The sequence below is a fragment of the Anabas testudineus genome, chromosome 23, assembly GCF_900324465.2.
Source record: "Anabas testudineus chromosome 23, fAnaTes1.2, whole genome shotgun sequence".
Classification (NCBI taxonomy): Eukaryota; Metazoa; Chordata; class Actinopteri; order Anabantiformes; family Anabantidae; genus Anabas; species Anabas testudineus.
Window position 1 is genome coordinate 11,067,128 of NC_046631.1, and position 25,771 is coordinate 11,092,898.

The 25,771-nt window shown below is 39.9% G+C and overlaps 2 protein-coding genes across 3 annotated transcripts in view; one reads left to right on the forward strand and one right to left on the reverse strand.

Annotated features, from left to right (window-relative positions):
* chrm2a (cholinergic receptor, muscarinic 2a) overlaps window positions 1-24,726 on the forward strand; it is a 62,670-nt gene extending 37,944 nt beyond the window's left edge. For both annotated transcript variants that reach the window (XM_026363927.1, XM_026363928.1), the window contains exon 3: window positions 16,091-24,726. In XM_026363927.1, coding sequence (XP_026219712.1) covers window positions 16,132-17,637 — 1,506 coding nt within the window. In that variant the 5' untranslated portion in view covers window positions 16,091-16,131 and the 3' untranslated portion in view covers window positions 17,638-24,726. The remainder of the gene's footprint in view (window positions 1-16,090) is intronic.
* Window positions 24,462-25,771, reverse strand: part of ptn (pleiotrophin) — a 35,598-nt gene continuing 34,288 nt past the window's right edge. Inside the window, exon 5 of the mRNA XM_026363929.1 lies at window positions 24,462-25,290. Coding sequence (XP_026219714.1) covers window positions 25,235-25,290 — 56 coding nt within the window. The 3' untranslated portion in view covers window positions 24,462-25,234. The remainder of the gene's footprint in view (window positions 25,291-25,771) is intronic.

The window sequence follows — 25,771 nt, forward strand, 5'->3', positions numbered from 1 at the left end:
TATTTATAAGACCACACCCACCATCTTACAGCTGCAGGCACTCAGTCGCTAGATGATCCAATTAGATGGTACAAGCTACCTGCAGAGAGCTCAAACAAGGTACACATCTACAAGATCTACCAGCGTAACATTTCATTAGTGCAAACTTGCCTGCTTGTATTCACAATTAAAAATCATTTTAAAGATACATTAAAAGATTCATTCACAGGAACAGTTCCTCATTTTGAGAAAAATGCTCGTTTCCTTTAGAGGTTTATATCTGTACAGTAAAATGATCGATGCTAGTCACACAAGAAGTCCTCCCTTCATTAATGATATAAGGTTCAGCGTTCGTGGAAACTGTTAGCATCGATTCAACTGCAGTTTACTAATAAAATAATGATAATGACATATTTTATTGACCCACTCCGGGAAATTGTGGTTCGACACCTGCCAGACAGTACATATCAGCTCTACTGTATGGTTTCTGTGTATTACCCAAGGACACCTCAACAAGTAGCCAGGAGGAATTGAACCACCAACAGTGGGGTTCGACTGTTCGACCACCTGAGCTACTGACACACTTTAGTTTGTTTTGCATACAGAGCGATAATACAGCCATGACTCAACTTCCAGATATACACAGTGATATTAGCCTTCTAGAGTTTTTTTTTTTGTTTTCACTATTATTGAGTCAATAAGTTGTTGACTTTTAATAGTTGACGTTGCCACTTAAGAGCAATTCTCACTTCATTTAGCAAACAACACAAATACGCAGTGACTGGTTTCTACTTACTGATTGACACCACCTTGTGTTTGAGTGTATATATATATATATATAATCAAACTGGTTAATTGATAAAAATACTACTGAGAAGTTGTGTTTAGAATTTAATTTGAAGTTGGGTTATGCCAGTGCTTGGAAGTAATGGACTGTAAAGTTTTATACTTTCATCAAAGGTCACACAGTAATTTATCCACAAAGTGTTTTTCATTATAATTATTCAGAATTAGAAGTTTCTGCCATTAAACCGCACTCTATTCAGTGCTTGAATTAGCCATTTGGGAAAGTGTTTGACTCTAAATTACAGCAAAAACAGCTCCACTTTTATCTGTTTGACTTGTAAACATGTTATCAACTGTGTTGGATGGCAGCTGTCTGTCGGTAGATGTGTGTTTGCTGTGTCCTATCCGTAGGTTTATCGTGGACTATGTTCTTCTGTTGTTAATACAATAAATTTAACTGTTGCATCTTTTCAAATAATTCAAGCATCACACCTATCTACGTGGGTACACTGTTTATGTTGTGTATGTTTGTTCAAATACTCACATGATTGAGTAGATCTTGTGCATTTCTAAATCTGGTTAGCTTGTATCTCCTAATTTGATCACCTAATGAGTCAGTGCCTGCAGCTGTGAGATGGTGGGTGGGGTCAGAGTTGATGTAGTTGAGGTTTTGCTCACAACAGTGCTAAAGCCATGTGGGAGTGTGGCCTATTTCTTCTGCTTTCATGACCGTTTAAATGCACTGAACTCAAACTGTCTGGCACAAGACATTTTTAGAGCTTGACGTCGTTTTTTTTAGCTTTACCAAAAACATGCATAATTATTAAATCTGTCACCATCGCCTGTCAGACTTATGGTGGGACCTGTGCATTATGAGCAAGAAATCAGAAGTCTGTTTCAGTGCACAAGAGAAACAGTATTGCAGGTTGGCATTTCAATTGAGTTGATAGAAAATGGCCATAGAAACTGTGAAGGTTACAGTCTATAAATAGACAAGTAGAGCTCTCAATGCTCCTGAACGGTGGAGAGAAACATCTTAAATGCAGACTGTAAAATTAGTAGGGTTAATTCACCTAAAAGCTAATGTGACTAGAAGAGAGCAATCTTATCTTTCTTTGTATGACACATTTTATTGAATTAAAAGTAAAGTCTGCATTGTAATAAAGGGACTTTATATAAAAGCAAAACAAAACAATGACTGAAACAATTAAAATCCATGGCTGAGAAAGCTATACGAGGCTGAATATTGCCAAACTGTTGATAGCCGCCAAACGTAACACAGTTCACTCCTCACTTTCCAGGACTTGCATCATTTTCCTTTCCTGAAAACAAGGTTTTTATTTTTTATTTTCCAACCAGCCAAAACAGGTATTGCTAATAGCCTTTGAAGGTAACATTCAACAACCCTGGTGTACTTACTGTACACTGTGCAGCCTGAAGCCCTCAGTCTGTGACAGTCTAGATAAGGTAAAGTAAGGTAACACATCAGTGATCCCCTGAGGGGGAAATTCAGATGCCACAGCAGTAGATTCAAAATGATATCAAAAATTAAATTTAAAAATCAAACCAGAAAGAGGAGAGTCCAAAAGCAATAATAATTGTAATAAAAATAAAGCATAATCAGTGGAGTTAGTGTGCCCCTCAGTGAGAGGCAACAACAATTTCACAGGTTTCTTAAGCTCTGCAATCAGGATGCGGACTCTCTAATTAAATCTAATTAAAAACTGTACATAGACTTTGCAATTTATTGAGAACTTATAGGTGAACATGCTGCAAGTGAAAATGAAACTAGATTAAGAGAGTGAGTCATGGTGTAGTGGGTGATATTTTAATTTTGCACTTGTGAACAAGTGCAGGTAAAAAGTGCACTTTGGGCAGACTATTACACACTTCTTGCCTTTTTCATAATGGACTGTTACACTGCAGCTCGTTCTCCTGCTCTGCTCTTCTTCTTTTACCTCCATGACTTGACTGACACCATGATTGTAGCATAATGATGAGCTGAGACAGATTTTAATCTATTCTTCAGAGACAAGCATGTCCTCGCCCTTTCAACCTGGTCAATTATTCGTGTGTGTTCTTTTTGGTTTTGTTTTGTAAACGTTAGTCATCTGAATCAAATTACAACAAAAGGGGATCAACATCTGCCTTTTTTCTGTAATTTATAGACCATGACAACGTTTGAGCATAAAAGTTAGATGAATTCATTGGAATAAATCTGATTTTTATCACTGTCGCTGTCACACTTGCACATGCACTCACATACTCAGGGGAGTTTGAAGAGGCTCCCTTTTGGATTTTTGAGGTCAGATTTTTTCCTTTAGTTTAGAAAAATGAAAAAGCTTTAACTCCTTGTTAAAAAGATTCATTCATTTTGCAATAGCAATGCAGCAGTTTCTACCATGCAGCCGTCCTGTTGCACAAATGCCTCACTTTATTTTGAGGTTTAAAAAGTTTTCAATTGCAGCCTGGAAGAATTGTTGGCTGGTTCAGACAGAGACATCTTAACCTTGCTTTTAAATAATTCATTACAGCAAATCATATTTTGTACCAAGAGCATATTGGTCAGTAAAATCAAACTTAGAATAATCCATCTGGACAACAGCGAATTAAAGCAGCTGTTTGTGTATGCAGTGATCGACTGGTGTTTGTTTGTGTGGGCAAATTCTGCTTTAATACAGTTATTGTCGGGCATTATGGTCTTTTTAGGACCCTTTAGTCCTCACAACTTTAAAGATATTTTTAGGGAGTTAAGATGTTTGAGTCATGGATACTTCCTCAGTTTGAATTTCCTTTCTGATCTACTACAAAGCCTCATTTACTGTCTACGTGTGTCATCACTGTCTGTTTACTTGTGCTGTCTTGCTCTATATAACTTAATGATTGTTACCTGTTGGCAGATTACAAGGATGTTTATGTTGCTTGCTGCATGTTGGCAAACAATCCCATCAATAAATCCTGACCAGCTTCATTAACTTGCACATTTCCAGTCAAGATAAGCAGCACTGCAGTGCATGAACAAAACAATACAGTGATGGGAACACTGCAAACAGAGCCCCTGGCTGTGCAATTTAGTAGTCAGTGTGTACACTTATATTTCAGTTAGGCTTTTATGATATGAGCAGCATTAGAATCAGGCAAAACTTTAGTCTACAGAAATTAAAGCTAATTTACTTGGTTCATAAAAAGTAAAGCAGGTTGTGCCGTGAAATGTCAGCCTTTTGTGACTCCTGTATGTGCATGCTTGAATTCCTCGATTTACATAAAAGTAGAAATTGAGGAGAGAATGCCAGCTGTCGTGGCTGTGTTGAATGGATGTGGCTCCAACAGCAACAGTGGAAATCCAGGAAAATAAGAAGGGATAATAAAGCTAGTTCTGAAACATGTGTAGTTGGTTGCATTGCAGGGTTAGGTGGCAGAAAAAGAGCACCAGCCATGGTATGTTGGTTGGATGTAAAGTATTGATTTTGCGAATTGAGTTGTCTGCACGTATTAACAGCATATCATTTCTATTAATGTACCATAATCTTGTTTGGCGGATAACTGCCAAAACAATAATTCAGTGGGAGCTGAAAGGCACTGAACCACTCCATGACATACACATTAACTTGGCCTATTAACATAATTTGGGTGAACATTGGCGTAATTCTCTAAATGACTATGGTGCCATCGGTGTGAGGCTGTGTCACCACTGTTAACACGCTTGTATTAGCTGATTTATAGAAACCCTAATGTGCATTCCTACAGCAGGAAAAATCCTTGGATTCTACTAAATCTCATAAGGCAAGCACTAATCAGATGGTCACCTAACGTTGGTTAAGTCCTACTTGAGTCCTACTTAACTTATTTCTTTCTTTATAAGAAACTATTGAATGTGGAATTATCTTCCTCCACAAGAGCAATTTATGGTTGCTTGGTTTATAAAGGTAGCTTTTGGCCACTAACCTTTTGTCCCAGCCAGCCCACAGGCATGGACAATTTGGAGATGGAGTCTGGCTCATAGAAAAATGCAGTGTGCATTATCAAAGGTTAAGGCAAAATGTAAATAACAAATATTTGGAAAAGGAAAAGTTGAATCTATAGTTTTAAAGGTCGAAATATTTTATCATATTTGTTTAAATAGTGCATGAACTTAAATTTTTAATGCACACTGAATCTAGTATTTAAAAGTATTATATAAAGAAAACACCACAGGAAATGATGGATGTTCATGTTGGTAAAAACTGGTCAATTTAATAAGCTGCAGGCAACATGACATCAAAATGTACCAATTAAAAGAATCAGAAATGACAACAAGTTTCCTCGGGCTAATTTTCTCTTCGCACTTCAACAAACTCACCATCGCCAGTGTCAGGTCTGCTAATGAATGTTTAGTTGGGAGGGTTTGATTGGCTCTAGGCACAATGTTATGATAAGATGGTAGGCTAGGTGCACTACTGTTGCTCCAGCAAATGCGAAACACCAATTAGCCACATTTTAACGGCAGAGAGAGCATTTTGGAGCACAAAAGTCCAGTGGCATGCTTCCCCTGAAATATAAAGCTGTCAGTCAGAACACAAGGGAATGAGATACAGAAAGCAAAGGCACGACAGACTAAGAAGGGCTAATTACATAGCTGACACCTCTTGCCTTCAGACATCCGTTGAAAAGCATTTGTTTCACTTTTCCACTGTAATTTCACAACAGCAGCTTTGTTTGAGTGTGCATCCCTGTCTTAACGTGTGTTTTTTTAATATATTTTTTTATTTTAGGACATTGCTTTTGAATGGACACACATGGTATGACATCTACATGCAATGAGCAAAACATAATATTTGCAGTTTGTGTTATTTCCTCACTGGAAACAGCGCTATCAATCATGTGTGTCAAGACCAACCAGAAAGACAGATGGCTTAAATAAATCAAACATGATGCAGTAGCATGCCTTTTGTCTTACAAAATGCATCATGCATCCTCCCGCAGCACACCAGCAGCTCTTTCCGTGCAGTCCTGTTATCAGACAATTTAACTTGAAACATTATTTATCTTTTTAAACTTCATAAACATCATTAAACTAAGCAGTTGTCGTTATGGATGGCTATTCCATCGGGGACAGCATCTTCAGGCAGTGCAAATAAGAGTAGGGCACATAATGAGGCAGGAGTATTTAATATAAATCATGTAATTGATGATAACAGCTGTGAAATATAATGGAGATTGGGAGGGTGGAGGCTTATAATTTCACTCTGAAAGAAGCTAAAATGTGCCCACCAATGTTTGCTTTAGAACTTTGGACAACTGTTAGGTGAAATTAACAGTATTAGAAGTTTTGTGAAGTGTCAAACATCCCCTGCGGAAAGGGCAATGTGGAGAAATTAGGGATGAAAAATTGCCAGTCAGGTATCACATTACTTCACTACTAATCTCTTCATCGGATAGATGAGAGGCAGTGACAAGGTAATCAAACTGGGAAAGCCACGTAAGTGAGTCCTGCTGAAATTGCCTGTCTCTGTGACAACATGACTTGACAGGCCATCAGGTCTGAATGCTTTAGGCTTTGGTCATGCCGCATCTGTTATCTGGATCAAGGTTGACTAGCATGGATTAGCATCTGTCAGCTTTATTTTCAGCAGCACCACCAGGCTTCAGAGTGCAGATTACTGCCAAGGATGCTGATGGCCACTTGTGACGGGCTATGGCACATTGCGTTCCTGTCTTATCTGACATAGCTGAAGTCCCCACTTTACAAGTGTGAGACAGATCCCTCTGCAAGTGAACAACCACGGTGAGCCTTCATACATGAGTGGTTCTTGGACCGCAAGTCCCATAACGCTCCACTGAAACAGACAGTTCCTTAAAGTCTCTTGGCTTTTGATTCAGCTGTTGCATTTAAAGAATATAGGAAACTGGAGTTTAGAGAGGTAAAACTGTCCTCTAATCAAAGATTCACAGTATTCCTACAGTTTCTTGCTGTAATTTCTGTTTTACTGTGGTAAATTAAAAAACTAGAACAGGTGCTGCACAGAATTACCTGTTTATTTACAGTATTAACTTGATTTACAATTATTAACATTCTCAATCTATTTGAAGTGAAAACACATTTTTGTGTTCTTTTCCATAACGACTGCATCAGTGTGGGTTGGACCTCCCTTAGGCTAATGACATCAACAAAAGTTAATTGGTGTCAGGAGTTGGCTACCCTGGAGTCCAATCAATGAAAACAGACCAGAGGCGTGGGTTAAAGCTGCTTTGATTGCAATGTGAATCATGACCAGCAAATAAAAAACATAAAATGTATGTTCAAGAATTGTTTTGCATAAAGCAAGACAAGGTTATAAAATCTCAGTTTAGATATTTGTCAGTTCACACGAAAACAAACAATATACATGTGAAGCAGAAATAGAAATAGTACTTTTTATTGTCCACTACACATGCTCAAATAGAGAATCGAGCTGAAAAGCATGTGTGAAGGTGCATGTTGTTTTGTCATGAAAACTGCATTTTAGAAGGGCTTAATACGTAAGCATTCGAACGTAACTCAGCAGAGATGTTGTGGCAAGAGCCGCTCACACCAGACATCCTAACAATATGTCTGAGCTGAAGCAGTTCTGTGGGGGAACAACGGTCTAAAATCCTTTACCATGGTGTAGATCTCCTCCACAGCTACATTATTGGAAGTGCTTGTGAGGTTGTTGCTGCCAAAAGAACTTTGAACGGTTACTAAATTCAAGGGGTCTTACTTTTTTAATTACTGTTTGCATTCTATTAGCTTTATCACAGTGTAATTGTCCATAATTATGACTTTGATATGGATCAGATCACATTTTATGACAACTAAAAAAAAGAGGAAAAGGTCATTCCAAAGGACTTGTGTGTTTTTTCTCACCACTGTAAATAGAACAACCTGTCCAAGGGCAACATAGCTCTGCTTTTTATCACTAAACTTTGAATCACAGGAGAAAGAAAGAACTGGGGGGATGGTCGGTGAAATACAGAAACAATGAAGTGGAACAAATCCAACAGGCACACGCTTTATCTCCTTCCCTTCGCCTTCCCCGCCTTTTTTCCATTTTTGCTATCTTTCTCTATCTTAATGAGCACCACAGCTTTCTATCGAGGGATGGTGCCAGCATGATACATCACAGGCAGGACACATACAGGGGAACGAGGACAGGACAGTAGAAGGGTGACAGTGATGTTGGCAGAGCGATTAAGAGTCCTTAGACAGGCATGCTGATTCAGTGTGAGCAAAAGAGTGCCATCATGCTCAGGGAAATGGCAGAGGCACCCATCCTTTCAAAATGGAAATGTTAGGACTTCATAGTGTCTAAGAATGTGGAATGTGTTGTTTTGGAGCAGCTGCAGAACTGTAGTCAGGACTGTAGTCCTTAAATGGATTCAACCCAAAACTAACAGGCTGTTCACACATATAGAGTCATAATGCTTCATTTGCTCATTGAGGTTTGTTCACATGGATAATTATGACTTTTTGTGATCACTCCTGATCCACTGACTATTTAATGTGTTTGACACCTTTTGAGAAGCAGTTAAATCTTTAAGAATCTCCCACCGAGATAAGCTTATGTCCTTTCCGATATGCACACTTGGAGTTAAAATGTGTGGTCATGAAGTCAGTCTTGAGCCAGTGGCACAATCAGAACCAGTCACTGTACTGTACAAAATCTGAGAGCTCACTTACATAACACAATCTCAAAGGCAATGTTGCGCCACATTAATAGAAGGTGACCTTTCCAGTTGTTTGCAACAGACGCTGCCTCATATTTTATTTTTACCCCTCTTAGTCATGCTGCCTCTGACTTAAACAGATCAAAAATGGGAGGACGCAGGTCTATTTCTTTTTTATTTTAATTACACAACTGCACATAAGGTTGAGGACGGCCCAGAGCAGCACCAGCAGGGTTCTGCTTCACCTGTATGAGGCCATTATGGAGGTGTACCATCATAGCAGAGTTTTGGTGGAGAGTGAAACCATGAACATGAATAAATGTGAAATCAGTAGTAAGCCAGCAACTGACCAGGAGAGAATAGCAGCAACTGATTGCCATGCACAGTCTGAAGAAGCAGGGACAGCAGAGGCATCTCAGAGGCAATATAGAAAATGTTCTTAGCTGATAGCAACAATATGGTAAGATACCATATTGTAGTGCATGATATTGTTCCTGGCCAAGCAAAGCTTAGCAGTGGCTCCATTTCCTTGGAGTTATCAGAATCGAACCTGGAAACCTGCAAGTCTGGAGATGTACAGTCGAAATGCATGTAGTGTATCATGCAACAATAATCTTGTTCTATGTCTGCCCACATGAGACACAGATTAGATCATGAAAAGTGGGTATACTTTTATTGGAGAGGAAATGGGAAATGTCAAAGCATTTATTCAGGCTCAAAGGATTTCACCATGCACGGCTTCTGGTGCCTGCAATGTCCTACAGCGGTTTCACCAGAGAAATGCATCATCTGTCACACACATCTGCATGTTTCAGGGATGCTGCAAATGCACTTGGTGCTCAATGAAAAATATTTGCAATATAATAGCCAGTAGACACATGGTATGAGTTCCATGGGGGAAAAGTAAGAGAGGTAATGTCTTCCAAGCTGCGATGTCTCCTAATTTGCATTTCGTTTTAACTAACATTGACTTTTGGGGAAAATAATGATAATGGTATTTTTAGATTAAGGTCAGCGATAGTAACAATGTGGTGATATTGGAAACACAACTGGTACTTAAACTATAATAAGACACAAAAAGTCTCAGTTGAGGTTCAGATTGATGAAATTGTACTAGGTAGGATAACAGCTCAAACCACTGCTTCTACTCTTGAGAAGCAATTATGAATAGAAATATGGAAGTCTGCTAATTAAAGGCAAATCAGCAGAGGTTACAACATGCCAGGTTTTTCAGTCATGGCTAAATTATTTGTATGAATTAAAATGTTCTATGTAAAGAGGCGAGATTGTGAGAGTTTGAGTAGGTGGTGTGATGGTGTTTGTCAAGTCGATTCTGCCGCAGGGTCTCTTTGTATGACATGAGAAAATTGACTCGTCTCCCTTACCTTCCCAGCTTGCTCGAGGACTTTGTTCATTCATTCATTACTGGCTCAGCTCCCATGTTTTTGCATCCCAGAAGGCTTGTGATATTTTCCAGACAGTGTGGCTTCTGAACTGTCAACTATGCTTAGAACTATATAAGATCTTTCTATTGACCTGCGTCTGTTCGAAATAAGTTGATTTGCCTATTTTAATCTATGCTCAGCAGATGGCTCAATATGCTTCCAATAACTTTATCTTGAAAATGCGTGTGTCTAACAGATATTTGGATTGAATGTGGGAGCTTACAGTTAATAAAGAATCTTTGGCTGGTTTGCCTGGCAGAATAGCAGAGGATGCTTGTGTGCAGGCTGTCATAGCAAAGTAGCTGCAATATCAATACGCTGATCTCAGAACATTCTCAGAAGAGGTGATGAGGTGGGGGAGGCTGGAGTGGGGCACCTTAAAATGACATTCCTGTAATGTTGAAGTCAATTTGGCATAAATGAGAATAAATAGAATTTTTTATGAAGTGACATGTGAGGATCAGAAATGAAGTCTCTTACTGTCAAGATACAAGAAAATTAACCAACAGAAATTAGACATTCACTTAGTTTGGATTGGTTTGACCACTGAAATGCAATACGGAGAAGACTCTGGCCAAGACCTGGTTTCATACACCCACCACTCTGTATTCACAATTTGTGCACACAAAGGCATGCAAATTCTCCTGTGCATGTTTTAATCTCATTCCCCTCACTTGGCGCACAGTGACACATGGCAACCTACAGATTCTCTAGGGAATCTCTGCGTAGTTGACTGTTTGCAGAGTATAACAGTCTGTTTTTCCACTTGCTTGAATGCCATTTCCTGCTCGTTAACTCTCCATTAACATCTCTTGCTTCATGTCCACTTAACACAAGCATTACCAGAGAGGTCTGGCTTTGAGAGGCTTTGTCACACCTGCAAAGAAGAGGTTTTCCTGTTAATTACATCCTTTCATACAGAATACTATTGTCTAACTTTTAATGAGACCATTAGTTATTCCATAAGGGTTTGATACTCTATCCGATACTGAATCACTATCTTATGTTGGATGGGCTGGCGTGCCGCTGTAACTCTGAAAGCTGTGTTTTCAGGCAACAATGAGTCCTGCACAAATTGGTCCCATGTGCCGGGTAAGATCACAAGTAATTCTAAGACTTTAATGGGAAGCTAGTGTTGGATACAAAGTAGGTTGGCTTCATCTTTATGCACAAAGCGTACTCTCTAAACAATAACTGGATTGGGACTGGTCTCCCCTAAAGTGGTATCTCCTCATGGACAGGCTGGTGAAAGCTCAACTCAGGTCAATATACTGTTATGAGCTTTCTTGTATAACTAGTGTGGAACCTATGTAGGTGTTGTTTTCACTAAAAGTGCAGTGTCTGTGGGCTTGGACCATGCCGACACGCACACTGAAAATATGTGCTTGTTTCTTTAAACAGTAATAAAACTTCAGAACTCTACAATGGCATGCAAACCACTTCTGTTCTAACATAATCTGACCTTATGGGTTAGAGAGCATGAGATTTCAGAGACAGATAGAAGCAGGTATTATATTGGACAGTTTGACAATTTGAGCACTAACCCTAACCCTAACCACTTAATTTGCTTTACGACCATCTAAGAATAGTTGTCATATCTATGTAGCAACACAGTGAAATAGTGGATTTAAGCAGTCATAACTAATCACCTTTGCAGGGTGCATGACTTTCTGCTGGGATTCCAGAGACAACTAGAGTTCCCTCTAAGAATATCCACTGCTCTATTAGTTAGAAAGCACTCAGTTACTCTGACCCAGATGCCTCACAGAGGGAGATTTCTTTTGGATGTATCCCCCTGGGTCAGGTCAGGTCAAGATCCAGTAGGATCCTTCTCTGTGCAGGGAATACCCCATGATTACGCAGGTAGAGGTGGAGGTTGCAGCTATTAGAGGACAATGTCTGGTTTACTTTGTCTAGCCTACTGCCGCCACCTTCCAGTACCCAAATAAGCTGCTTAAATAGATGGATAAATGACTTTGATCATTTTCTGTATAAATATTTACACTGACTCTCTACAGGCATTTGTCAAGATCTGTTCCTCACAGTCTGATACCCCTGAGACAGTGGAAAAAAGCCAGAGGAAATGAATGCAAATTTGTAATTATACTTCAGTTCAAGATTCGGATCGTTTGGTAGCCATGTTTCATCAGAACACGGAGATGCAGTGTTGGTTAGATTGTTATCAGGACCTTTTTCATTTCCTGCCAAACATTGCTTCAAATATTTGTATGCATTTGTGTGTCTGTGTGTATGCCAGTGCTTTGTCTGAATGACAGCGCTGCTGGGGAGGAGTTTACACCCACTTGGGAGCCAATATTTATGTAAGCAGGAACTTAACCTTGGCATAGAGTCCAAAAAGATGTAACAGAGTGTCTTAATGATAAAAACTACTTCCAATTTATGTTTACCAGTCAACGCTGATATAAACCAGCTTAAAGTTTCCCACATTATCATATTACATTTAAACTGCTGTGAAGAAAAGTGGTGTAAATATAAAAAAAAAACATATATCCATGAACTGTAATACCACTGAGGGGAGTGCTAAATGGCTCTGCAACCCCTGTACCGCTGCAATGATAGGTATTGCATTCTAGTCATGCCTCTCTGCAAAAAGCAAGTAAACGAAGGCGTGACCCCACACACTCCCAGGGAGAGGGCCAGCAATGAAAATGCATGTAATCACTGAAAGCAGGGGGCAAGGACCTTGGGTTTTACCTTGGATCAGTGCTCAGAGATGGGGAATGGGATCTGGACACTAGGGAGGCAGCAAAATACATTGGTATAAGGGCAACAACACAGCTGCCACATTTGGAAACAATGTTCCTTGTATTAAAGCATAAAGCAACATCAGCAGATCAACAACACCTGAATAATGTCCCTGACACAGCCGGTGACCTGTGTAAGTGGTTATTTAGCTTCAGTTAAAAGGTAAAGCAGTTACTGTCATTTAAGCAAAAATGCAGTGATTGTTGTTCAGCTTCACCCAGTGGACATCTGACCAGCTTGAAACCCACTAGAAAAGACCAAGTGTGGATATAAGTTGTGGAGAAATGGCGACGTTGGCCCTTTCCACTTCCCAAAGGGCATAAGCAATTTTCAGCTCTAGTGAGTCCACTCCAGGAATACCTAAGTCTGAACACAGAACAATGCTCAAGCTCATTTATTCACATCCTCCCGTGGCAACAACTCACTTGTCTCACTATTTTTGCTAAACGCTTAACAAAAGGGGAAAATTAGAGTCGACTGACACACCTTTAACTAAGTTTAAGGATGGTGAAGATAAACCACAACGCCGAGTCTATCATGTTTTACCAAGTACAGTGAGAATGCTGTTCCATAAACAAGTGTGATGAGATAAATAAGAAAGATCTGAATATTCATCTCTCTCGAGATAATAATGGAGGTGTCACTCACATTCTGATTGGGCTCTGTCAGATGCACTTGTACTGACTGCAGCCATACTGAGAGTTGCAGGTAAGTTCTGTGATTGATAGCTATGCTAAGAGCCTCTGCTGAACTCCCCAGGCGATGGCAACAGCACTCATGCTCAGCGGGCTAGAATGCCTGAATTTCAGTCAGCACTGAAGTTGTCCTTTTCCTGTTCACTATGTCTCCCCTAATATTGCTCAGTATCTTAGGGAGATGTGATAATCTTTTAACCAGAATCCTACAAGCAGACTGTCAAACTTCACGCTGGTTGGTTGAAATAAAGAACAATACTGGTTTTCCTTGGGAGCAGAAGTCTTTGCTGTTTTAGCTTCATGCCAACATGACTCACATCACGTGGATGGAAGCTTTAAAGCCTAGCCTGGGTTCCCCTGAGACGGGTTTTTTTTTTTTTTTTTTTTTTTTTTTTTTGAAAACCACAGCTGTCCATGTTGAGCTGAAAAGGATTTGCACATCTTTAGTTGACTCCAGCCAGGGCACCGCTTTCCCTGTGTTATGGCAGAGATTTCAGGTGTGGGACGAGGCTTATGGCAGCTGGAGGTGGACAAAGAGCAGCTAGGGGAGTTAACTGCCTCCACCGCGCTACAGTCATCTATACTGATCCACTTTACTTTTCTAATCCACTTGTCTCAAGCGAGCCACAAGTGTGTCCCATTTGTATTGTTGATGTTTTTGAATGTAAATCGGTGGACTTAAACATTTTATGGGGATTAGGCCAGCTTAGCTCCATGTCTAATGCAATGATTAGGGATTTCTGGAACAGCAGATAAGTGAATGTTCAGTAGTTACTCAGCAACGGTGCTCAACTGTTAAGACCTTAAGCCAAAATGGCAAAGTCTTGGACAAGACAGCTCTCCAACTGCAATAGTGTGTCACCCATAACACTTCATTAACTTTGGCTACACCGTGATCCGTTCTATTGTTTGGCTTCATCAGATGGCGAATGACTAATACACTGTCATCATCAAGCTCAAATCAAATGAACATCTTGTACATTTAGTTGATTATATACATGTAAGTTACAAAAACTGAAGCTAAAGACGTATCAGAGTAAATATCCTCACTGGTGTCAACAAATGAGCATATTTGTTTTCAGTGCAACATTTTAAGCAGCATATTTAGTAATAGAGTGGTTCTTTTGAACCTATTTTCAGGGACAGGGTGAGTAAAATTTGATTAGATCTTTTAAAAAAAAAAAAAAAAAGCTTGAGGAAAAAGTCAAAGCACTACTGCAGCCTGATGATATTTATGTCAAACTGAGAAGCGATAAGCCACCAACTATGTCATAAAATCTGACCTACAGCATTTGAAGAGTTGTGGCCCACCTCAAGACATAGAGCAGACAAACCACATTACTCCAAATATCAAAGGCCTATGAAGTGCAGAACCAAGTAGCGTATAAATCAAAGCAAGGTCTACAACACAGGCAAATGTTTAAGGTTAAAAGCAAGAACTAGTGGGTCACTTGGGGATCAAAAGCATTTCATAGTGCAGTATGAAGAGAATTTCTAAGTGCAACTTGGAGGTGGACCTTTGAAGATAAAATGTCAGCTCAAATATTTTCAATAATTCCCTTTTTAAGTTTTTGAGTTCTTGGTAATGTGGACTGTGTGTGTGGTGTATAATTACGATCCCCCCACTCATCTTAAGAATGTACATGCTAATATTGTGTGATTTGAGTAGAAGGAAGATTGATCCTAAAATGCTCGTCAACCACAAATATAGGCATTTTGGAATCACATTCACAAAGCTGAAAAAATTAAAAGCCATGTGTCAGTGTGCACCAAGCCACAAGCTAGTCATTAGGTATTATGTGGTTGAAAATGTAACCGTCAAAGTGAATAGTTAGACAAAAGCCTAGGAGACAAGTACAGCTTTGAGCATACTGCAAGAAAAAAACTAAATACAAAATAAATAAGTTGATAACAGTGGAGATACTCGTGATTTTTAATTTCTTATTATTGTAGGCCTGGTTATTCAGGTTTAATTCAAAATCAGTATTGGGAAAGACTTTTATACCCAAATAGAGCTTTAATTTAATAGTGCATTCATGTGTTTTGTGCTAATGTGTATCACCATGCTGAGATTATCACTGAGATATTCTCATTTGACCCCACACATTTCATTTCTCATCATCCAACCATGTGCATTTTCATTGTGCCATCCCTTTTAGTGTTTTTAATTTTGGTTATAACGAAGCAGGTGTCTAACAGGGAGATGTTATTTAGACGCTGATTATAAAAAAATATCTGTGCCAGATATCTGTGCTTCTAATCAACAATCTAATTAGTGTGCTGTCATAATTGTCACTGCTATTTGATGAATAGCTTTTAGTCTTGCTAAAAGCTTATGTAACACAGTCACACTGCTCATTGTGATGGTTGAGGCATGTTTATTTATATTATAGTCTAGCACTGGGTCATCAGTAGTTCTCCTCATACCATTAGATGGCATTATGTTTGTCCTGAAACTAAAAACTGCATGTTAAATGTGTTTTACTTTAAATAATTTATAAAATTTCCACATTTTATTTACTTTCTTTGCCAAGAAGGACAAGTGTTAATGGTTCTATCTGAATGGAGAAGTGAGGTATTTTTGAATGGGTCCAACTTAATAGCAGAATATTCAATTATGAATATACGTGCTTGACCCGTGACCCTGTTATGTGCTATTCAGTCTTGAAATGACAAAAAAAGCTGAAGCTGATACATCGTCATCTTTTGCACCTCCATAACAAATCATCTCTTCTTCTTTGTTGTCTTTTCTAGGTTCCATCTGAGTAGGAGGTGGCAACAAAAGACCAAATGCCATGGATGTATTCAATTTCACCTCCTGGAATGCCTCTGAAGGCAATGACACAGACATTGTGCAAGAGAGTCAAAGCGCCTACAAGACTGTGGAGGTGGTGTTCATCGTGCTGGTGGCTGGTTCGCTCAGTTTGGTTACAGTTATTGGAAATATCTTGGTCATGCTATCCATCAAAGTTAATAGGAACTTACAGACTGTCAACAACTATTTTTTATTCAGCCTTGCATGTGCTGACCTAATTATCGGACTGTGCTCCATGAACTTGTACACAGTCTACATAGTGATAGGCTACTGGCCTCTGGGGCCGGTGGTTTGTGACCTGTGGTTAGCGTTGGACTATGTTGTCAGCAATGCTTCGGTCATGAATCTCCTTATCATAAGCTTCGACAGATACTTCTGCGTCACCAAGCCCCTCAGCTATCCTGTCAAAAGGACCACCAAGATGGCAGGAATGATGATTGCTGCAGCCTGGGTCCTGTCTTTCATCCTATGGGCACCCGCCATTCTCTTCTGGCAGTTCATTGTTGGTGGGCGGACAGTGCCTGAAAAAGAGTGCTACATCCAGTTCTTCTCTAATGCTGCTGTCACTTTTGGCACAGCCATCGCTGCCTTTTACCTGCCTGTCATCATCATGATTCAGCTCTACTGGCAGATCTCCAGAGCGAGCAAGAGTCGTGTGAAGAAAGAGAACCGCAAACCATCAGGGGCCAATCCAGAACCTCTGTCGCCTGGCCAGAGGAGGAACAACACACCAAAACCCAACAACAACAACGTACCAGGGGAGGATGCAGGACATTCCCAGAGCCAAAATGCTGATGATGGGGCCAACCAGCATGATGGGAAACTGCAGAACGGTAAAGGACCTTCTTCAACAACTGCTGAGGGTGAAACTGAAGGTGACGATGGGGCACGGGAGAACTGTGCTCCTGGAGAAGAGAAGGATAGCTCCAATGACTCTACATCCGGCAGTGTGGCTGCATCCAACCAGAAGGATGAGGAGGCAGCACCCTCTGCTGCTAACAACGCTGACACAAGTCAGTCACTGCCACGTCAGCGAGCAAAGGCAGGTGGCTCCAAGCTTACCTGCATCAAGATCAAGACTAAATCACCCAAGAGTGACTGCTACGCACCGTCCAATGCCACAGTCGAGATCGTCCCAGCTTCAGAGCGGCAGAATAATGTAGCGCGAAAGATTGTGAAGATGACAAAGCAGCCTCCGAATAAGAAGAAGAAAGCAGCGCCATCAAGGGAGAAAAAAGTGACCCGCACCATAATGGCCATCCTGGTAGCTTTTGTGGCCACCTGGACTCCTTATAATGTGATGGTGCTTATTAACACCTTCTGCTCCAGCTGCATTCCTAATACAGTGTGGACTATTGGTTATTGGCTGTGCTACATCAACAGCACCATCAACCCGGCCTGCTACGCTCTGTGCAATGTCACATTTAAAAAGACATTCAAACATCTTCTCCTCTGCCAGTATAAAAATATTAGGTCAGCCAGATAAATGTGGCCCTCTTAGGAAGAAAGGTAGAAGTATGAGATGCCTGTGTGATTCTGTGTGTGCCATCCGTGTGTGTGTGTGTGGTGAGCTGTGAAAGAGGTTTGTGAGCATGATCAAGGCTGCAGGAGTATGTTTGAAATTACTTATCATAATTGATCATGAGTTTTCCAATTTCTCTCCCAATAACCGGTTGTAGCACTTTACAAATTCAACTGATGCCAGTTGCATTGAGATGTGTCGTGCAGAAGCAGAGTAGATAAGGATAAGGTTGTTAAAAATTCAGAGTTGTAAACTCACAAATGAGGGCATGTTAGAGCAGGGATAATTTGGGAATGACACTGAGTTGATCTATACAAAATGGAAAAACGTTGACGAGCAAAGGAAGATCTGCACTGTACAAGAACACAAAACTTCAAAATGGGAAAATAGGGCTGACTGAATTTACAAACTTCAGAAGTTTGATGTTCAGTGAAGATACCTGTAGATAAATGTACATATCGGTGTATTCTCTTTGTGTGTGCACATGCGGGTGTGTGTATGTGTGTACACCCATGTGTGCTCTTCTGCCTGCCTTCTGTCTGTCTGTGATCATCATCTTAGCACTTCCAACCAGCAACATGTAGGGTAAAGTAGGGCAGCTTGTGTAGATTCTTCTGACATGGTCGCATCAGGGCTAGAAACAATCCCTTCTACTAACAGGCCCTTGTGGGAATGTATTGCCATGAATATACAATAGATATATAAATATATTAAAGCTGCACATGTCAGTTTTGCACACTGGTGGAACCAACCAGTGGCCAGAAGCAATTTAAGGGGCCAGTTGAGCAAAATCACAAAATAAACATTATCTTTACTTTATTTGAGGAGTTGCAGGTGGTTAGGTTGTTTTTACTAAGCCAGGTTTTAGAATATCTGTCTCCAGAGTTTTGCCCCAAAACAGTGCAGTCTGTGCTCACAGCGTTGAAAAATGACATTTTAAATATTCAACAGTAACTTGTCCTGGTTACACAAGCTCAGCTCACTCAGCAACAACAGTTCTGGTTGGAACTACTTTCTAATGAAGTTTTTTTTTTTTTACTGTGAAAACAGCAGCTTATGAGTTGTGTTGTAAATTTTAAAGTGCATACAGGATGTTGACCCAGATTGCATCATAAAATAGAAAAATGGCAAATGATGGCAGCAGAACAACTGCAAAAAAATTATCTGGACCAATCAGACAAATCCATGATTCTAGAAATCTACTCTCTGGTTTGATTTAAATTGACTATTTTCAGAAATTTGATTATATGCTTTTTTTTTAATGAGAATATCACTCATGTCTGTTGATATAGGGCCCAGAAACAGTTAGTTTAGCATTAATACTGGACACTTCTCACCTGACTGTGTCAAAATTTTAAAAATACATCTACCAGAAGCTCAAAAACTCACTAATAAGCTCTAAGAACAACAAACATCAAACTGGTATGACTAAATACGTGGCATGAGATTGTTCAGTCGCACTTTCTGATTTGATTCAACATGTACAACTGCTAACAGGATGTCTGTTTAATGACGGCTATGAAGATATTAATGTTTATTCAATCACCAAGTTATTCACCATTCTGCTCAGTGTGTGCAACAGGAGCTCAGAGCTGTGAACGTCAGTGGGAAGTCACTGAGGTTTTTGTTTCTTGTGCATTATTTTTTTTTCCAGAGGGGTGGATGGGTGGGAGACATCATTTGAATCTGCTAATTAGTGATCTGACGTCACAGTGTGGTGGTTACTGTGCTGGCTGCTGAGTTTAAAGGTGTGTGTGTGCGCGTGCGCGAGTGCATGCTGACATATGCTTGTGTGCTCCAAAAGTGGAGTTTACTTCTGATCACAGGTTACAACCTCGTGATTTAACTAAGGGCTATTTTCGTTTTGTACACCATCTCCTGTTTATTAAAAAATATAATTTGAGTTAATTTATTCGGTCTACATTGTAATATTCGTAGATTAAAAGTAATAATAGTTGTAATAGTGTTTATTTTAATTTAAATATAATAAATAGCAATTTACTGTGAGACATGTTCTGTGTTTTCATGCATGTCATCCATCATTTCAACCTATTAAGCAATTCTCAGATACATTAATGTATGCTCACGAGTTGGGGTGATGAATATGCAGGAGCATTTGCCATCAGGAGGTTTCCACAGTGGCTGGTAGGGGGGCTTTGCAAAGAATTACGCCTGCACTGAGTAGCTCCTCAAGGCTGACTCCTTAAAGAGAGATCTGGGACAGATCCTATAATGAAAACTCTCCATGAGGCTGATCAGATAATGGGACGACGTGGAACAGCTACATTTGAGACTAAAGATCACCCATTACACACTCAGCTTGTGCTTTCATGTTGTATGTCCGTACTCCACTTAGTGCTCAACTCGGTCCTGATCCTGTTACAGTCTTTACCTTACACAAGGTAATGAATGTAATGTAAATATCACGTGTACAGTCCATTCTCAGGCTTGCTGTATAATTTGTCTATTTCGCATTGTCCTGAATACTCGTTTTTCCTTCACTGATAGTGTTTAGCTTGTGCACGTCAGAGATAGTGCAGAATAAATATCATTGCAAATGTTTTCAGAAATAAATCATACGCTAGAACATGGACTAGCGCAGACTGATTGTCAGGAAGTTCAGAAGTTTTCCCACGGGCTCAGTCTACTTTTTCTTCCATAACTCCTCAGACGTGATATATGCAGCCTAAACAGATATTCACTGGGCTATCGTAGCTGCAGCAACATGGCAGAGTGCCGCCTGTAATCTCAGAGAGCACTTTTACTATCACTACTGCAACCTGCACTCAGGCAGTTTGTTGCATGTGCTGTCAAACAAAACCTAGTGAGAAAGAGGAAAAACAGCAGTCAATGGTGCAGAAACAGCGAGAGAGAGAAAGAAAAGGCTTTACTGAGTGACAGCACAAGTGTACAAATATAACTTATAATAATTTATTTTAGTAGCTTAGTTGAAATTATGTCATATTTATTATTTCAGTGATGAATAAAACAGGGTATTAAGTCAAATTTGATGTCAGGTGATGATTACATTAATCCAACTTTGAATTTTTGCTTTCTGTACCAACTACTGTTAGAGGAATAAGATGACTATATGTAGCTTTCTATTGCTTTCATATTCATTAATCTACTCTGCCTCATGCAAGCCTCCCCCTCCCTGCTCTGCTCTGCTACACTCCATCATGTTCTGCACAGATCAAACCCATCAGGTATTAGTCATAATCAAATGACAATAAGAAGCCAGCAGTCTACGCTTGAGTTTGAGGGGCCTTAGAAAACTTTGCTTTGTCTGTTTTTGTCTCCTTTATGAGAAACAGAAACTTTCACAGTCAAAACTTAGCTAATCTGTTTCATCATGTTCCTGTAGATGTGGTTTGAATTGATTGGTTCCAGCTCCTTAAATGAGAACTTGTGTTCCTTTTCTTTTTCTTCTAATGTAAACTGAATTCTTAGGTGTTGGAGTTTGGCTTGACATAGCAGCTCCTTCAAAGACAGTGAACACAGAGAAACAAAAATAATCATGATAAGAAGGAAAATGTAGTCTCCATGTCTCAGTAATAACAATGCAGTGACATACCACTGAATCCTGAATAATATGTAAGCAGCATTTAGACTTGCAGAGACAGCAGTGCATCATTTTCTAAAATGATTATTCCACCACTGCCACACGTACATATATGGTTCATTTTATCTATCTGAGCAGGCATCCATCCAAGTTCAACATCCAACCATCCGTCACATTGATAAGTGGAGCCATGTCTGTCTGACATCTGTCACACATCTCAGTAGTCGCTAAAGAGCCTTCCAGAATATCTGATTAATCTTTGCTAAGCTGTCGTTTGAGTGATACCAGCAGGAGAGTAAGTGGCTCACCGCTCAAGCGGCGGTCCAGGGGTCCCAGTTTGAGCAGCTGCTTGGGTGTTTGATGGAAGGTGATGGCAGTTTATCACCTCCTCGGGAGGGTGGAGGGGTGAGTAGCATCTAAAAAACAAAAGTGCTTTCTGCGGTTATCTCAGGAGCAAAGTTCTAGTGAGCCGTTTCACTCCCCCTGCTCTTGTTGCCAAGTTGTTGAACAGAGGAGAACAACACAACGTCCTTGTAACGCGAGTTGTCTTTTGTGTTGGAAACAGGGGAAGTGGGTGTTGTGGTGTTCACTTTGTATACATGAAACAGACAAGTTAGCCGCCATAGTAGTCATGGTTACTGGGGGGCTTAAGAGAGAGGGTGGAGTGAAGGAGGGTCTGTCAGTGACAAAATCCAAAGCTAGAGGATCACGCTGCAAGTGGACCATGTTTGGAGAAGTCACAGCAGTTCTGGGCAGGTCAGCCAAGGGTTCTGCTGCAGGAATTTAAGTGTCCCAGACGAAACCTGCCGCCTAGTGTAAACACGGTGTGATATGGCGCTGTTTACCATCCCTCCTGTGCTTTTATTGCATCTCATCCTCATGTTGTGCAAACAGAATCCACAGTTTCCCACGTGGTGATTATGATCATAACCTTCCCATTTTACAAGTCCGTTCAAATGCGCATTTGGTCATAGACAGGACATATACCATGACATTCATCTGTCTAATAGGACTAGAATAAACATTGTCTCTTTTGTAATCAACACATCATAATGTGCCGTCAGAGCTAGCTGGGCTCCTCTTCATACGGCTTATGTCAAAGGGCTACATTCCTTTTACGGAGTACATATGACATGTAGTGGTTATCAGAAATGACTTCAATTGAAGGTTTCTCCGGCTCCACTCTTGTTGAGAATAATCTCAACACCTTTGTGCAGCCATGCAGAAGTGAAAAGTTTGTACAGCTGCTGTGAGACTTTTATCAAAGACGGAAAGTATATATCGCCAGATTGTACAGAGCAATTTCAAGTGCCTTACCCAGAATGACATAAACAAATTGCTCTTTTATCCTAAAATCCCTGTTGTATCTTTAGTGTGCCTGTGCCGAAAGTTGCAGACGGTGCTGCAGTGTGATGCACATTAAAGAGCATGTAATTCAGCCTTCCTAAAATATCTTTTTGTTGAAGATATTGTGTTTCCCAGCTCTGAGCTCTCATCACGGTAATTTACCGTAACAGCCGCGGCCTGATTGCAGATGAACTTTGGACTGAACAATCTAAAATCTTCATCTCGATGCCTTTTAAAATAACGTATTAGAAACTGTACAGCATACAGCTACACCAGTGACATGTTTCAGTGTGATCCTGCAGGCATGGGGAGGTATTTTGGGGTTTCCATTCTATTCATCTGTGTGTGTTTTGTGTGCACACACACGTCTACATAGGAAATTGTGCTTTCCTGTCTGTCATTATATCAAGATTAATGCTGTCATTTGTGAGTGTGGGTGTGTGTGCATGCAGCTTGCTGTGTGGTGTTTTATTTTTTCTAAATGACATCCTCAGCATGAAGGCATCAGATTGGACAAAATATCATGGCACACATCAGGGAAGATGTGCACAGTGTGATTGTATATTTCTCTGTCATCACTCGTTCCTCTTTAAACAGTCTTTCAATAGCAACAGGCTTCCAAAGACTCACTTGGACACATTTACGTGCTACTGGGATAAATATAAATGCATATTATTGTACATTTTCTATCACATTTTATAAATCTGTTTCTGTAGAAATGTAGAATAAAAAATTAGAATATGATCAGTGTACAGCTAGAAAGTTTTTGTTTTTCCTTTTTAGTTCGAAATTAAAATGTTAATAAAAACATATTAATATTGTGGGTTATGAAAGAGAACTATTATAAACGTAGAAGGTATAAATATATGTGCATTTCTGGAGGTGTGATTTGCAAAGGATTGGATTCCTGCCTTGCAAAATGACTAACTGGATCCAAACTTTTAAACTTCAGAGCAGCGTTCCAGGGGATTTCAAGAGTGACTTTTGCAGCCAGAGGGGGGAAAAAATAGAGTAAACGTGAAAACCCGAGAGGAGGAGAGGACAAAAGTAAAACTAGTTTCAGTGTGACCTGAAGCCCAGGAGCAAGGGCTTCATTTTGATTTCTCCTGTAAATTTCTGAGGCTTTACCCTCATCCTGAGAAGAAGCTGGTCATCTGCTCGCTTACCGGACACACAATTTTTGCAATTTCAACATCCTGGGGAAAAGTTTCTTTTTCCACTTTTTTTGTGGAGCAACCAAAGTGTTGAGTTGAGGGGTGAGTTCTTTGACCTGAGCTGAACTTTAAAGGGTCACAATAAGTATGGATTTAAAACAATCAGCAAACTAAACAGAAAACAAGGGAAAAAAAAAAAAAAACTGTAGCCTGCTGCAAGTGTTAAATGTACATTCAAGTGTTCATTTTTCATTTGCTTATGTATGTAGGTGTTCATTGTGTATTCACTTACTGTGGCTTGTGGCTTCTCTTGCAATAGGAAAAATAAATTTAACAGTCTATTGTTTGCATTGTATATAAATCTATGATAATACATTATATGTAATTCAGATGCGGTACATTTGAAATGTACACACACGTGTTTAATAGCTACTATCTGAATGTTTTCCCCTCAGCAATCCTACATTTATTCTCCCCCATCATTCTCCACTATGATACTTCCTGTACAGTAACAATGGTATTGATTTCCTTTTTGACGCATACTTGATTGATTATTTGTTCTGGACAATGAGTGTTACTATCACTGGCCACCTATGACACTGTAAGACAACCTGCATTAAGTGGTTCCATTGTGCCATATTCTTGCAGAATGAAATTCAAATAAAAATATATGAAATGTGTTTGATATTTTGGGAGTTTTTGACTGAGGATGCACAGAGTGAAAGTTATTTTTTACACTGTATTCATCTTTATTTTTGGAAATGTAACAAGACACAACGGGGTTGTTAACTCCAGCTGAGAACTACAATAGTGGCGATTTTGTACAAGCAGGAGCAGGAGAGTAAAAATTTGTGGGTACAAACTGAGGTACAATAGAAATGCAGGAGGAAATCTAACTAAAAACTGTTACAGTCTGCAACTTTACATACTTGTAGAGAAGCTACATCATGCAGGCTGCAGACGGAGGTGGCTTATGTTTGTTATTGGAAATAGAATAAAAAAGAGATACTGCATCGTGACTAACAATTAAAGAATTGCAAATGCACAAATTCTTATGCTCAAATTAAGTGAAGAGGTTAAGAGCTTCACTCTTAGGAAACTGCATCATTAAGTCCGGGCATGGACCAAAGAGTTTTCCAAATTAGACTTATGCTATGCAAGTGTAAAACAAATCCTATCCAATTTGTTTTTCAGAGAATAATCCTAGAAACAACATCATTAGGTGAGAACACTAATAAACAAGTCTCCATATTTGTTATGCGCCCCTACTGCTGAGTATTATAACTCCTATCACAACATATGAGTTGTTTCTTATCAGGTGCTAAGAAGGAAAAGTAAAACTTCTTGTCACTAAAGGTCATAATCCCACTGGTCTCGTCAAAGCTCTATAGGCTCCTACTGTCAACCTACAGGACATATAAAGAGGAACCGTGATGAAATAGGGCAGTGGACGTTTTTCCACCCACTTCTTCCTTCCTCCCTGGGACAAACGACCTCATCAGTCCATTTGGGTGCGCTCTCGCTTCTTGCCTTCCTTCTTTTGCTTCTTTGCATCTGCAAGAACAAACGGAGACAAAGCGTTACAACCCACAGAGTTTACTTTTGACAATTTCTCAGCCAGAGGTGGCGTCTTTGAAAATAATCAAATCCCATTCTCTCCATGAATAGCTCCCATGCTCCGCTTTAAATTTTAATAATCAACAGTACGAATCTTAATTTGTTTTTTTCAGGTTCAGGTTTAAAGCTGTGACACTGAGGGCAGTTCGGCGTCACGCTCTCCTCGGGATTAATTCGGTGGATTTGTGTGTGCCCCGTGAAAAAACACTTTATCAACTTCCTGCAACAGTGGATTGGTGCCATGCAGCCATGACCGAAGCCACAGTCTATGGCTTCCCTTTCTGCTTTGAGGCCTCTATGCTCTGCTGAACAAGAGGAGAGCACAACCTGCAGTGGCATGGATAGCTAGCTCCTGGCTAGCTGTTTGTTGGTCTGTCAATCTGCCAGGACGTCTGTATGAATCTGCATTTCTTCATAT